The sequence below is a fragment of the Alligator sinensis genome, unplaced genomic scaffold, assembly GCF_000455745.1.
Source record: "Alligator sinensis unplaced genomic scaffold, ASM45574v1 scaffold537_1, whole genome shotgun sequence".
In the NCBI taxonomy this organism is placed as follows: Eukaryota; Metazoa; Chordata; order Crocodylia; family Alligatoridae; genus Alligator; species Alligator sinensis.
Window position 1 is genome coordinate 279,892 of NW_005842734.1, and position 12,963 is coordinate 292,854.

The 12,963-nt window shown below is 46.6% G+C and overlaps 1 protein-coding gene across 1 annotated transcript in view; it reads left to right on the plus strand.

Annotated features, from left to right (window-relative positions):
• LOC112552033 (antigen WC1.1-like) overlaps positions 1-9,687 on the plus strand; it is a 29,639-nt gene extending 19,952 nt beyond the window's left edge. The window contains exons 8-13 of the mRNA XM_025216363.1: positions 798-863; positions 1,218-1,334; positions 3,221-3,316; positions 3,814-3,885; positions 5,572-5,724; positions 9,575-9,687. Coding sequence (XP_025072148.1) covers positions 798-863; positions 1,218-1,334; positions 3,221-3,316; positions 3,814-3,885; positions 5,572-5,724; positions 9,575-9,687 — 617 coding nt within the window. The remainder of the gene's footprint in view (positions 1-797; positions 864-1,217; positions 1,335-3,220; positions 3,317-3,813; positions 3,886-5,571; positions 5,725-9,574) is intronic.
• The last annotated feature ends 3,276 nt before the right edge of the window (positions 9,688-12,963 follow it).

Below are 12,963 nucleotides of genomic sequence, written 5' to 3' on the forward strand. Positions count from 1 at the left end.
ATATGGCAGGTCTCTGTCCCTTACTGCCACCAGAGTTTATTACCAGTCTGGATATATACAGAGCCATCAAGGTGCATTGGGTTATGCATCAGCAGCAGCAGTCCCTTGGAGTCAAGGATGACATCCGTCAGGCTTGATGCGTCCTCAGGTGACTGAGGAGCTTGATTCTCGATACACACATTCTTCGGCAATGGGAGCATGTTGTTGCATGGGGGAGTGGGATTCACAGCTCCAGGTCATGCATGCAGGAATAGAATGCCAACCTGTGTATAAGTAGCATGAAGAGAATGAACTCTGTTCATTTAAGCATCCAGAAAATAACACCAAGCCACTGTAAACTACTGCAGTATAGACCCAACTCTGCTAGGAGAGAGAATTGATCCTTGGAAGAACTGTTAGGGATGCAAACACACAGGGACTCTTAAGATATGCTTACATTGTGCCACCCGCAGTCCTGGAGAAGGCATCTCTTAAGCAAGTCCCTCCACATTGCTCACGTACATATACTCCATACCTGGAAGTGCCACAAGGAACCTGTTGCGACTAGTCCTGTGTGCCCCAGAGACTGAGAGCTCAAGAGAGACACAATAGACATCTCTGGAATGAATCTACTATCTCATGCTGGGGGATGGTGCATGCAAGTGGGAGTAAGTGGGTGCACTGGTCTCAGGAACAGCCCTCCCAGGGACCACCAGTAGCACAGTGCAGACCTACTCCCAGAGGGGAACTTTGCTTTAGTAAGAGACATGCCACCTCCTTACTCCAGACTCCAGCTCTCCCTTTCTTGCTCTTCCCAGGTGTGACACAGACAACAGCATCACCACTGAGAACAGGTAAAGCACACCCTCTGCCTCCCACTGAGGGTTATATTTTTCAGGTGCTGATTTCCCAGGGCGATAAGCTGTAGCCTCCAGCCTGAGAGAATGAGCACCTGTACCTGGAGTGAAGAGTCTACTGAAAGAGGCACCTGGGACAGGAGCTTCAGGGACTACTTAGCAGGAGCCATTCCTGTCCAGTGGCTTCTAGCTAAGTGGGCAAGGCCCAAGACATACAGCAGTGCCTGAGCTGCCCCCATGAAAAACTACCTGTGTTCTGCCATGTGGCCCTGCTGCCATAGTCACTGCCAGAAGTGATGGAGGAGCTCTGACTCTCACAGAATAGTCTCTTCCTGTTTCATGTCTATTTCTATCCAGTTCTCCCCCGCCGCCAACCTCCAGCTGATGGTAGGAGAGACATGGTGCTCATTGTCATCTGCATTGTCCTGGGAGCTGTTCTGTGCCTGGTCTTAATCATTCTGGGGGGGCAGGTGCGAAGCGCCAGGGCACTGCACAGAGGTGAGTCCCCACTGGTCAAAGTGTGTAGAAAGGGCTCTTTGAAATTGCAGGGGGAGCTGTATGGTGGTAGGGTGGGAGACACGAACAGAGCTGGGGCAGAAGCATTTAGGGTGCATGTTAGCTCTGGTTGCTTTTAACACTTCAGTGACTGTTTACCAAACAAAGATCCTAACAGTAAAACTTGGGACTGCTTCTGAACAGAGACAAATTGCCTGTGTCATTAAGGAGAGAAACAGAGGAAAGGGACCCAGGGTGATTGGCAAATATGGTGTAAAGGTATAAGAGAATGGATGAAAACATGGGAAAAAAAGATATTAATTGGAAAGAAGCATGCTAGGAAGAAAATGTGCTGGAGAGAAGGATAGGGTGATGGTGGCTTATTGCTGGCATTTACATAGGGTTTTATATCTACGAAATACTGCAGCTGCCTGCACCAGATTTCAGCCCCGCTTTACATGGTTAGATAGCATTTACATGGCTATCTTTAGGTGGGTAAGTTTCTTTTTGGGACACCATTGCAAATTGTAAACCCTCTTCCCAGTGCCCTTTCCTCCCTGAGCATGCTCAAAAGGACATCTCCAGCCACATACACTCTGTCTGAATCATGTTACACTCAGGCTTTTGTGGCAAACTGTGCAATCCCTGATATTTTTTTCCCCATGGGAAAATGAGAAGCAGTGACTGTTTGACACTAGACACAAAGAAGATCCTCCTACTATTTTGCCTGAAGGCTTAGCACTAGGGCACATGCCCGGGGAACAAGAAACCAAGGTCCTACCCCCTACTCTGCACCCATAGCCAACGAGGGTTTGAACCTGTATCTCCCACTTCCCAGCCAGGGCTTCTAACCACCACACAACAGGCTGTGCAGCACCCAGTGCACCCTCCATCCCTCCCTTTAAAGCTTACTTGTTTGGAAGCACAATTGAAAAAGCTGTTTGGTTCAGGACGCAGTGAGCAGCATATGTAGGATGAGGGGCAGGGTACTGCTTTGGGAGGAAATGGGCCCTGGGCTCTGCTCCTGACCCACTGCTATTTTTGTATGGGGCAATTTGAACAGACTGAAGTAAAGTAACTTCTGCCTCCCTTGCCAGTCTAGGCAGGATTCTGGAGTAACCCCGTCCCCCCTCTTTGTATACCAGTATTTACTCAAGCACTGGCCTCATTTTCTATCCCAACATACCACATCTTCCTCCTCGTTTTTGTAGCTGCTCAGTAAGCCAGCTTCTGACATGGCGAGCCGGGCAGGGGATACTCCCAACTCTACCTCACCTATAGCCAGGAATAAGGGTATTTGCTAGACAGCAGATATATGTTTGCACTCTCTCTGGATGATGGAAGCCTCAGTCACCCACTCCCTGGTCAAGTGCCCTAAGCACTAAGCTAGCAAACCATATTTCATTGTGTTCTTTCCCCACATACACGAGTCCTGAAATGGCACTGCCGTGGCTGAATTTAACTGCTACTGTTTACTTGCTACTTATCTATTAAAATGTGGAATTGGGTTTGAGCTATTAGTTACAAACACCTGGGCGACAGAGATGTTATAATCCCCCTTTAAGGGGTGGATGCGAATGCCAGGGTGGGTGGTCTCAGGGCTGTCAACAAGGGTCATGACAGGAAAGTGAAAAGGGACATTTTAAGCTGAATTTGCAAAGGGACTTTGTGACAGTGAAATTCCCCATGGAACCATCCTCACAGGGAAATTGTTGGATGGGACCTTGATCTCCTCACCTGGCACATTTATACCTAGCCTGAAGAAAGCAAAATAACTGTGCTGTAGGGACCACTCTTGCCTGGCATTTAAGAGAAGGACTGGATGATCTATGAGGATTTTCTGTCTCTTGTTTCTATGAACCTGTCTGAACCCTCCACTTCGTTTTCAGTGTCTAGAAGATACTCCGACCCCTTCTCTGAGGCCGTGTATGAGGAGATTGAGTATAACCAGATGAGAAAGAAACTTGAAATGCTTGGTCGTTCAGGTCTGTGTGTCCCTTTCCTAACAGGGAGCAGATATCAAAGGCACTTTTTTACCCTGACACATGTCTAACTCTCTCTAGCCTTCAGCCCCATAACTCTTGGAAACACAAGATTTGGAGTGAGAGCAGCCAGGTAGTAAATGCTCATAAATGAGCTTCATCACCACCAGATTCTTCTAGTTACAGTTCTTTGTATAGATCCTCTCCCTTTACTCATGCTGCAGCCTTGAAGTGTACCCAAGTCTGGGTCAGGAGAGTGGCTGTCCTTGAGACTAGGCAAAGGGAATTTGAAACATGGATTCAAACAGTACAGCAAATGTAATTCTTTGAGCCACAGTGAAATGTGTCCGCAATTGTTAGTCATAATCCAGAATCTTCATGTCTTCGCTGTTTTCTGAATGGAGCTCCTGAGGCCGGAAGTCCTGCTGAAACCACTAATCAGTTCATCAGTTGTCACGTGGATAACATGTTGTTTCTCATCTCTCCAGTCTCCTACTCAGAGGACTCTGTGACAAAGCTGCAGTATTACACTGGGGATAGTGAGGAAGGAAATGACCCTGGATCAGTAAAAGGTAACAGAGATGGAGGGGGGCAGAGATGAAGACCCATGTTCTGGTGCAGCATATAACTTTCCAGGATGCTCCCTAGAAACACAGTGGAGTCCCCTTGCTCTTCTTCATAGTTCAGAGAGATGTGAGAGAGTGGTTCTGGATTAGAGACCATGAGACTTTCCAAGATTTTTGTCAAGACCTTTTGATGAATATCTATGCTAAGGTCTGGCACTGCCTGTGTGCTTCTTGTGGAGAGAAGCTGTAGGGCAAAGAAATAAGGCTGAACATGTAAAAAATCAAAATATCCCAAGGGGCACACTTAAGAAATTGTAGCATTGTCATGCTGGGAGTGACATTCTGCTCTTGAGTCTTTCACATCTCTGAGTGACCTGGATCATTGACAGGCTCCCCAGAAAAGAGGGGAGAAGAGAAGCAGCTCCCTATTCCCCCTCTGGCTGAATGGCATGCCTTTGCAGTGATTTTGTAGCACTCCATTTAGGAGACTGTGAACATGTGTACACCTGTCAAAGAGTTCTATGTTCTATGTTTTTGGCCCTACAAACCTATGTCCATGGCCTATATAAACAGTGATTTAGAGCCATATGCCTGTCTCTCTGGTGGAACAACAAAGTGCACTGGGAACAGGGGCAGATCCATGGGGTGCATGGGTGTAGTCATACCCCTTCCCACCTTCTCTCCCCTGCTTTAATTCCTGACCCACCCAAAGTGGCAGCAGCATTTCTATTCAGGCAGCAGTGAGGGAATCAGTTGAATTCATGGATCATTATAATATACCTTATTCCTCGTAAACTCTTAATTCCATAGTATTTAATCACACTCTCTCCTTTTTTTAACAGTCTTGATACTCCACTAATCAAACTATCCCTTTTTTCTGCAGTTCTGCTACCTGGTAGCTGCTCCTCTTCATATAGCTCCTAATTCACATCCCTGCAGACTTTTTTAACTGTAGCCAAACCATTCAGATCTAAAAACATTAACTAGGTTGACCATCAATTCAGGTATAGATGAATATATATATGAAAAATATATATATGTTTCAGTGAAACATTGGATGCACTGCCAAGATGTGTAAGAAGGCTAGATTTTGTTTTGTAAATCTGAAAGAGATGTAAATTTAATTCTAATGACAAAAGTACTAAAGAAACATCATCTTTTAATTATTTTGCCTAATACATTGTGTTTTTATACATAATGTATGATATGACAAATTAATGCACATTCCAATAAGGTGACATTTCTTTTGACTTTGATCTTGAACTGAATAACCTAGTCCCTGGCCCCTAGCACATTAGTAATGTTTCTTTTTTTAATACTTGCATAAAAATGTATGTTGTGTTATATATTGTGATGAACCACAACATCTACATCCTCCTTTTCAAAATCCTACATCCACCCCGACTGGAGATATACTCCTCCCAAATGGAACACACCAATGGTTATCTCATTCCACATCTTCCCCAGCTGGCCCAAACTACCAGCTGAGATTCTACTTGTGGCTCTTTACATAACTGTATAGACACACCAGCTGTTTCAAATGTATCAGATGAATGTGGCGAGGCACAGCTTGGGACAGCAAGTGAAATTTTAGTCTCTTATTACCTTGGTTGTCCCTTGCAGGGTTTTTTTTTTTTCTCTTACAAGTAGAAAAAATCTATTCATTTGAAATAATTCCCTTCTCTGTTTCAGAGGCTCTATCCTTGACTGAAGCAGTTCCAGAAGAAGGTTATGATGATGCTGGGGAAATTTCCACCCCTGAATATTATCCTGTTTCCAGCCAGAGTGATCAGGCAGTAATCACAAATTCACAGGAAAGTGATAAGTATAGAGGATCCCAGAAAGGTGAGAGGAAACACGATGTTCACAATTCTTGTACTTGTTATCACCAGGCTCTCACTGGTTGGTATTTTTCGGAAAGCTCCAGCTTTTGGAGGCACATGTTTACATGAGGAATTCTTCTTTTCTTAAAAAATAAATAAATAAATAAAATAAAGGAAAAACCAACCCCTTCCCTCAAAACAAAGCAAAACAAAAGAAAGCCTCAGCAAGTTTTCTGGCCTTGATTCTTGCAGAAAGGAACTTAAAAGCATGAACCAAGCTGAACATAAACACCTGGGAGCCAGAGGCAAAATATTGTATTATTTCACATACAGCACGCCTCAGAATAAAATATGAACCTTGTTCTTGAAAGGCAGTATGGAGAAAAAAGATCTCTCCTTTTACTAAATAAGTGAGTCACAGAAGCTAAAGAGTAGAGCAGACTCATTCTTCTACTCCCACTTAGTGTCATGCAGGCTTTAGTTTTGGTTCTGCCCAGTAACCAGCAGAAACTGCCCTTACTATGTTTCTTTTCTGTTTTGCACGCTGCAGTTACCAACAGGTCTTTTTTGGAGGAAAATACTTGAGAGTTATGCAAGAAAATACGCTATTTTCTTTCTTTTTCTAAATCCGATAAATTTAAAGTAGGCCTTCTGATTTTAAGTATATTTTAAGCCTGGAGATTCATGACATCAGAGATGTCTGCATCTCAGAGTGACCTACAGGAACACATGGGTCAAGAAAGCAAGAGTACAGCTCTGTTGAAACCAAACTGCTCTCCCTGGTTCTACCGAGTCATGTTTGAGACTGAAAGTTCACAGGGGAGCACTGGCTTGTTTTCTTCAGTCTAATGGGGAAGAGCTGTCCCAGGTGGATTTTCACTGGCCACTAGAAGTCATTGGGTGTATCTACACAAGACGCTACGTCACTGTAGTGATGAACTACACCAACGTAGCTCATTGCTATGGCAATGTGGTGATAGCGGGCATGAACTGTGATGCCCCCACATCTGCACAGTAGCAATGAGCTGGCAGACTAACCTCACTGGGCCCTCTGGCAGCAGGGGCTGCTCCAACCTGACTCAGTATGCTGCGGTCTTGGGTACACATGTAAATGCAGCACGTGGGAGCAACAAACTCTGGTGCAAACTCTGGTGCAAAAGTAGTGTCAAAGTTTATTGCTTTGCCTTAATAATACATGTAGATGTGCCCCCTGTACTGTGGACCACTGTGAGCCCAGGACCTGGTGGCCAGTCAAGCCAAAGGAAAGTGAGCATGAGTCATCCTGCTGCAGGTGGGAGAGTGGCCTCCTGGGTGGGAAGCCCTCACTTGCGTGCCACGGTGAATCACTTGCAGCATGAAGGTCAGTCTAGAAAATGCCCCTTCACTTTAAATCTTGGCACCTTGGCCAGGAACACAAGACACTTGGTCTGGGGTTAAGTGTCTGGACCTTCTGTGCAGGGAAAAGAGAGGGAGAGGTGATTCCAACCGTAAGTCCAGAAAGGACAGAAATACACAGGTATAAAGATAGGGAGCCTTAAGTACAGGGGTGTGTTTGACCACCTACCCTGCTCAGGAGCATAGGCTACTGACTCAGGCTGCACATTAGGACCCAAATCCCACTCACCTTTAGGTGGGCAAGTAGAATTTACATGGATTTATGTTCTACCATCCTGCATAACTCTCCTCTGACCATGTGCACTCTATTGTGGTCCTCTTCCACCTGGGAAGCGTGTGTAAGGCCCAGAAATGTTAGCCTCAGGGGGGAAACAAACAAACAAACAAAAATGATGAGCAATGCAGGGGGTGCAGTCAAAAAAAACCAAACCCCCCCCCCCCCCAAAAAAAAAAAACCCACCCCTGATGTCCATCCAGTTTACCCAGTTAATATTAAATTCGCAATGCAGAAACACTACCAGAGCCAGGAGCATGGTCCAGATCATAGTGCCCTCCTTTCCTACACTGCATACAACTGAGCTCAAGTCCCTCTGGCTTGCTGACCTTTTGACCCCACATATTTTGACCACTTTGTTACTAGGTTTGTCAGGAGCAGAGAAGGCTTCCCTTGCTTTACATAGCCTATGGCTTGTGGTCAAGACCCTTTGCTGAGAAGTGAGAGGATGCAGTTCAAATATGCATTTGGTAAAGTGGGCCTGGAACCAGGCTCAGCACATGCTCACCCCCTCAGCAAGTTCCCTGCTTGCCAAGCTGTTGAGTTGTAAAGGGGGAGGACTGCCCTTTTCCTTCCATAGAGAACATAGGCTGCCTATAGATATGCCCATTCACGTTCTAATTTGAATATTTCAGAGCAGCTGTAATGAATTGAGCCTTCTCTGCCTCGCTACAGTACCATGACAAGGATATTTGATGCCTGGAGCAAAGCCCGCAGTGGCAGCCTGCTTTCACCCAGATCTGAGGGGCACACCCTTCCATGCTTGCCTGGGAGTGCACGTAGCGGCAGGAGATGACCTCCTCCCATCCTCACACCTCCCCAAATGAGTCATTCATGGCTCTGTCCTGTGCCATGTCCCAGCTGGGCAGCACCTGTTGGTCCCCCTTTGCTTTGGCGCTTGGAGCGGTTGCCCTATTTACCCCACTCCCGCCCCTTGCTATGGGCACTGCCTCACTATCCCATGAATTAACCCACTGCACATTTCACGTGCCCCTGGAGTGCTTTATCTAAACCTAATCAAATGTGCTATAGATGAAGCATCCCACACAGGCAGTGTAAAATGCTTGGGGGCTTAGTAAACATGACAGTGAGGTGTTTTTATTAGGGTATCTGTCCAAGAACTGCTCTAATTAAAATGTACAGCAACCCCCCCCAACCCCTGAGTACATGTTTAGGCAGCAAAAAGTCATGGAGGTGGCCCAAAATGCCATTTAAATTATTGAAATCAGCTGCGTAGTAGTTATTTATCTATATAAAGGTGATGTAAGCCTAGGTGTTTGTGTGTATTTATGATCCACTGCACCTAATACTGCTTCTGAAGGTAGGTGCCTAGCTGACCAGTAGTGGCGGTGCCTACCATTTGCCTAACAACCTTGTGGCTGGAGCATGGCCCCAGGAAGAAAAGACCTGGGTTTCAGCTCACCTCAGCCTGAGGGTGTTTGAGCCCACATGCCCCATTTCCCATGAGAGTGTCCCGACTCCCACTACATGAAACAAACAGAATGGGGGGGACTCCATCTCTGCTGTTGGAGCTGGATCATTGTCAGCCAAGACCGAGAGTCACGGAGCTGAAAGGTATGCAAGTAAGAAGGAGCCTGCCTGTAGCCTATTAGGTACATCACTTCTTGAGAGGGGGGTACCTGGCTTCTGACCCCTGCTGTAAGGTTGTTTCCATTTTCCTTTCAAGGGCTGTGTAATGCAATTTGCACAAAGCAGGGGTCAGCATCCTATGGTCCATGGGAGCTATTTGATCCAGCCCACAGAGCCATTTGATCCAAGCCATGCACATGGGGCTTTAGCAGCATTCAGTGACAGGGGCTTTAGTAACAGTCACTTGGCCCTGCTGCCACAGGGGGGAAGGGGGCAGAGAAATACCAGCTGCTGTTGCACTTCCCTGCTACCACCAGGAGAAGCAGAGGCAGCATCTCGGTCCTAGCATCTGTCTTTCTCTGTCCCCATCTGGGTGAATCCTCCTGTAGACTACTAGCATAAAGAGTCCTGGAAGCAGGGGTGAGTTGAAGAGGGATTAAAAAGGAAGCTAAAGTGCAGGTCACTCACAACTTTGATAGGTACATGAGCATTTGTCCAGGCCCACTTAAGACATAAAGGAGAATGGGCTGCCTGTACCATGAACCACACACCCAAGTGTCCATGGATGCATACTAGGATGTTTATTGTAGCTGTTATTCTTGATTTTTTTCAGGTTGGAATCTACACTCGCTAAGTATAGGGACTGATAGAGATGACCCATTCCTGCCTAATGAAGACACAGGCTATGATGATGTTGATGCTGGCTCTAGGACTTTCAGTGGCTGAGCATAGATCAAATGTCCTTTGAGGACTTCAGTACCCCATGATTAGACTCCTTCTCAATAAAATAGGTGATAGTGTCCTCAGCAGTAATATCTTTTGAGGGGGCACTTCACTCCCCTATTTCATTTCAGGTTTCTGTAACATTTTAAGTTTTATAATTTTTCAGGGGGGTTTTTGTAACTCAGTGTGTGACTGAGTAAGCGATTCTGTTTTCCCTTGTAACTGCCCATCAGTCAGACTGTGTGAAAAATCTCTGCTTTATTATTCCTAACAATTCTGCACAGAAAAAAATATATTGTTCTCTTATTAAAAATATTTTGAAAGTCTGCTCCAGTGTTGTTGATTCTCACCTGAGGTGAACTTGGAAGATCCCTGGGGATAATTGGGGAGAGCAATGGAAATTAAACCACAGGAATGATATAGTTAGTGGACTCCCTCTAGGATACCGCAAACTTGGAGAGAGGATGTGTTATTTGGCATCTGCAGTGTAATGGTGAGAAAACACCTGAGAGAACAGGCCGAACTATAGAAACGGTCTTGACCCAAACTCAGACTTCCAACTTTCATTTGACCCCAAGATGGTAAAAGGGATGCAATTTTCAGGAACTTTAATGTAAGTTTAGTAAGCGTTGGACACGTCTACACAAGATGCTTTAATGTGCATTAAAGCATCACAACAAAACTGTGCACTGCTTTAATGTACATTAAATAGCTAATGCACATTTTTCTAGTACCTGAAAATACATGGAATTTTTACACGTACTCTGGGAGTGTGTGTGGGGGTGGAGGGGGGCGGGGGGGGAGTGCTTTAATTAGGTCAGGTCTGAGAGCTGCTGTAATTAAAGTGCTGCAGCCATATATCAGCATCCCTGAACTGCAAAATGGTGTGTGTTGGGGGGGAGGGGGCGACGCTTTATCTACAGATCATCGTCCTGCTGTAATCTGTCCTTCCCTACTAGCGTGCCCACCTCACCCCAAATCTTGGTATCATCAGCAAATTTAAACAGGCTGCTTTTTACCTTATCGTCCAAGTCACCAATAAAGAAATTAAACAGTGCGGGCTCAAGGACCGAGCCCTGGGGGACTCCACTGCCCACTTCCCTCCAGGTCGAAAAAGACCCGTCCACCACTACTTTTTGAGTATGACCCTTCAGCCAATTTTCAATCCATCTGACTGTGTACACATCAATGCCACAGTCACCTAGTTTTTTGATGAGAATGGGGTGGGAGACAGTGTCAAAGGCCTTGCTGAAGTCCAGAAAGACTACATCCTCCATGACACCTGCATCCAATAATCTTGTGACCTGATCATAGAAGGCAGTCAGGTTGGTCTGACAGGACCTGCCCCTAATGAAACTGTGCTAGTTGCCCTTGAACATCATCCCTGCTGCTCGCCCATCACAGATGTGCTCCGTGATGATCTTCTCAAAGAGTTTCCCCAGGACTGAAGTAAGGCTAATGGGCCTATAGTTGCCCGGGTCCTCCCTCTTCCCTTTTTTGAAGATGGGGACCACATTGGCTTTCTTCCAGTCATCTGGCACCTGGCCAGAACACCACGAGTGCTCGTAAAGCCATGCCAGGGCCCCACAATAACCCCTGCCAATTCCCTCAACTCCTTGGGGTGGAGAGCATCTGGACCTGCTGATTTGAACATGTCCAGCCCCTCCAGAAGCTCTCTAACCTGGTCCTCCCCAACCTTAGGCCTGGCAGCATTTCTCCTGAGTCCATCTGGAATCCTGGTTGGGGAGTCCCAGTTCCTGCACAGGAAAATGGAGGTGAATAATTTGTTAAAGTGGTCTGCTTTCTCCTCTGGTTCAACCACCAGATTGCCAAGCTTATCCTGCACTGAGGCACATAGTGCCTTCTTCATTCTCCCTATATATTTAAAAAAGGACATTTTATTATCTTTGATCCTTGACGCTAGCCCTAGCTCCCTATCTGCCTTAGCTTTTCTAACAGCCCCACTACAGACCCAAGCGGTGGAGGTATATTCCTGTTTGGTGATAGCCCCTCGTTTCCACCCATCTCCATTTTCAAATGTGGAGACACTGATACATAAGAAATGGAAGCTAGGTGGAGCGTGGTAATTACCATGATCTAGCAGACTCAAGTTAACAAGTCTGCCCCAATGCACTGTTGTTACAGTGCATTGGACTGGCCTTGCTCCCTGGATGTCATGGTGTACTTTCCTGCAGTCCCTGGCAGAGGCATCCCATGGACATGCTCTGCTGCCTCTGCAATCTCTCTCTGTTCCTAGCTTTCTGTCTCTGCCACCCGGAGCCCCCCCTCCCCGCTTACAGATCTGCCCAGAGCCCTTCTCTGGCTCGCAGCACCTGTCGCGACTCCCTGCAGCCTCTCCAGCTGCCCCCTGGAGCCCCCGCAGTCCCCGCCGGCAGCCAGAGCCCTTGTCTGGCTCCCGGCACTCAGAGCCCCTCCTCCCAGCTTACTGATCTGCCCAGAGTCCCCTCTCCAGGATCTGCAGTCTTCAACAGCTGCATCCCTTTCTTCAGCTCCTGGCACCAGCAGCCCCTCCCTCATAGTTTCTTGAGCTTCCCTGGAGTCCCTCTCCAGCACCTACAGTTCCCTGAGCCAGCTTCCAGTTCCCCCTTAGCCCTCCAGTTCCCCCCAGTCCCAGTTTCCCTCTCCTCACCTACCTTTTGGCTCCCCTGCAGCTCCAGCTCTAGTCCCAGCCTGTGTGTTGGTTCCTATCTGGCATGGCTCCCCTGCTCTGCAGGCTTTTGGCATTGTCCTTTAATCAATTAACATCAAATAACCTAAAGTAACCCCAAGCCTCAGTTCCTCAGCCAGTTTCTCTCTAGTCTACCAGTTCTAATCCCGATTCCAGCACTTTCACTCCCAGCAACTTTCATTCCTTACACTTTCACTCTCTCACCTTAACCTTCCCCTAGGTAGGTCAAGTACCCCAAACACACGCATACATACTATAGCATCCAAGTTAGGAACTCACCTGTGTGTATGTGTAGTTGGGTGGTATGTGTGTGAACTAGTGAATATACATATCCATCTAGATAGATATGTCAGTGTGTGTGTTATATATGAATTAGTGATTCGTGTATGTGTACTGGGTGTGCGGGTATTGACAATTGATTTTTGTCTAACTTTTGGTGTGTATAGTGTGTAGGTGCTTGAATTGGTGATAGGTGTGCATGTGCCTAGGCTGGTAATTTTGGATGTGTATGTGCCTGAGTTGGTAGTGTGTGTGTACATCCCTGGTGGAGGTATATGCACCTAGGGTGTGTGTGCGTGCCCTATTGTTTG